The sequence below is a fragment of the Ciconia boyciana genome, chromosome 22 (assembly GCF_034638445.1).
Source record: "Ciconia boyciana chromosome 22, ASM3463844v1, whole genome shotgun sequence".
NCBI lineage: Eukaryota > Metazoa > Chordata > Aves > Ciconiiformes > Ciconiidae > Ciconia > Ciconia boyciana.
This window is the reverse complement of record NC_132955.1, coordinates 6,715,181-6,717,576: the sequence shown is the minus strand read 5'-3', so window position 1 is coordinate 6,717,576 and position 2,396 is coordinate 6,715,181. Positions and strand designations below refer to the sequence as shown.

Genomic DNA, 2,396 nt, shown 5'->3' with positions numbered 1-2,396 from the left:
CAAATTTCTTTAAATAGTGATCTCAGAAAGGGTGAGTCAGCCCATCCTGCAATGAACTTCCAAGAAAGGTCAAAGAAATTACCAGTCTGTGTAAATTTCTCACCATTGATTCTTAAAGACTTCTAGGGTGACAGGCTTAGGCTTCTAAACCATAGACATAAAATATTAGAGGAATGTTAAAATCTCAGGCTAAGTACAGAAAAGCATTTGTAGTTACTGACATGAAAAGGTATGGGTGTCTTTGTGAAGAAAAAAGTTTAAGACAGTTCTCTTTCTTCAGCCACTTTTGCATCCCAAGGTATTAATGAAAAACTGACTCCATGGTTGTGGGTCACCTGCATCTCTGCAGAACTCATGTTTACATTTGCCATCAGTGTCGAGTCTAGAAGAGAAAGCTTATGAAGTTCACATAATGGCTAAAAACAGCTGAGACGACAATTACAAATAAATACGAATATGAAATGTCTAAAAAAGTATAACCAATTAAGAGTTAGTAGTGTGTCATTTATTTTTTTTTTTAAATATGCAAACTTGCAGCTATGCAATCAACTGTGTAGCATTCACATTCACTGTGACAATTATAGTCATATTGGTATAGTTACTCTAAAACAGGGATAAAATTGCTCCCTCTGCATTAGATCTGTTCCTCTCACCTACCTTTAGCTGCCTAAAAAAATCACTCTTTAAATCTAAATTATTTGTCTAAGAATCAACTGCCCTCAACAACTCTCTTAAAGTGAAATGGGCCACTCTTCAGAGGAGTGGGATTGCAATCAGTTGATTCGAGGTATCACTAGTTAGACATTGAAAGCTGAACTGGTCACCGAGGCAGCTGGTAAAATTGGTAAAGAGAGATGACCCTTTTCCAGAGAAAAATGTCTCATCCTCACTTGGGCAGCTAAGGTAGGCCAGATTAGCTAAGCTGATAGTGAAAAGTCTATCCCACAGGCTCTGTGGGCTACAAATTACATGAGGAGAATCTTCCCTCAAATATCATAAGTTATTTTCTGTCATGGTCTTCTAGGGGAAGAAAATGGTTAAAACTTTCTAACCTTCAGGAAATATTCACATTTCTTGACCACTTTACTCAGAGCATCCTTCACCTCTCTATTTCTCAGACTGTAGACGAGGGGGTTGAGCAGTGGAGTCACAACAGTGTAGAAAACTGAGAAGACTTTATCCAGTGCTCTTAGAGTCTTAGTTTTTGGCAGAACATAAACAATTATTAAGCTTCCATAAAAAACTGTAATAACAATGCGGTGGGAAAAGCAAGTGGAAAAAGCCTTTTTCATCCCAGTGGTGGAAGACATTCTCTGGACAGTGGTGATGATACACATGTAGGACTCCAGGGTCAGTAGGAAAGGGGGTAGTGCACTTATCGATGAGAGGATGAACACCAACATTTCAGTCAGGCTGGTGTCACAGCAGGAGAGTTTTATCACTGGAGCAAAATCACAAAAGAAATGATCAATAAACTTGGGACCACCGAAAGAATGTTGTGAAATCAGGAAGCAGCTTATGGCCATAACAAGGAAACCATTCATCCAAGACCAAGCTACAAGCTGCAGACAGTATCTGCTATTCACGACAGCTCTGTAGTGAAAGGGTTTGCATACTGCAAAATACCAATCACAGGACATCATTGATAAGAGAAAACTTTCAGTGGCTGCTAGGGAACGAAAGAAATAAAATTGTGTGATGCAGCTGCCAATAGAAATGCTCTTGTCCCCAGTCAGAAAGCTGGACAACATCCTGGGCAGGATGGTAGAGCTGTAGCAGGTCTCCAAACAGGACAAGTTGCACAAGAAGTATATGGGTTTGTGGAGGTGCCGGTCAGCCACCACCAAAACAAAAATGAGGATGTTGCCAATCACAGTCACAACATAGATCACCAAGAAAAGGAGGAAGAGAAAAGGTTGCATTTCTGGGATATCCCCGAATTCCAGGAGCAGAAAAGTTGTGATGACTGTTTTATTTCTACATTCCCCATTTGCCATGTATCAAGCCAAGAGGAAATGCACCACAGCCTGGAATAAAGCATCAAAAACTACATTTAATTATTGATCCATCATCGGCGAGTAATTACAGAAGAAAGACGTTACTGTTAACATTGTACGAGGCTGAGGAACACAAAAGTGATCTGCCAGGGACCTGGTGTTATTTGTTAAATTAAATATTGTTGCACACACAATTACCCTCAGTGTAGACACATGTATCTGGACATATTAATCCCACATTTGGTGTTCAAAATAATTGAGATTAACTATACTGTAAGAGGATTTTTCTCTCTCTCTCTCTCTCTCAACCAGACTACTGTCTTAGTTCTGGACAATCATATTGAAATATCTTTATTTCATTCAGATAGACTATCCAAAAAAGTAACACTTCAAAACAGA

At 39.2% G+C, this 2,396-nt stretch overlaps 1 protein-coding gene across 1 annotated transcript; it reads right to left on the bottom strand.

Moving 5' to 3' along the window:
* Positions 1-1,037: 1,037 nt before the first annotated feature.
* On the bottom strand, positions 1,038-1,997 carry LOC140662639 (olfactory receptor 2AP1-like). Its single transcript, XM_072886209.1, has one exon. It carries the CDS (start codon positions 1,995-1,997, stop codon positions 1,038-1,040), a length of 960 nt encoding a protein of 319 aa, XP_072742310.1.
* Positions 1,998-2,396: the final 399 nt, after the last annotated feature.

Excerpts from the sequence above, each read along its gene's own strand:
- LOC140662639 (XM_072886209.1), bottom strand. The coding sequence starts at position 1,997 with ATGGCAAATGGGGAATGTAGAAATAAAACAGTCATCACAACTTTTCTG.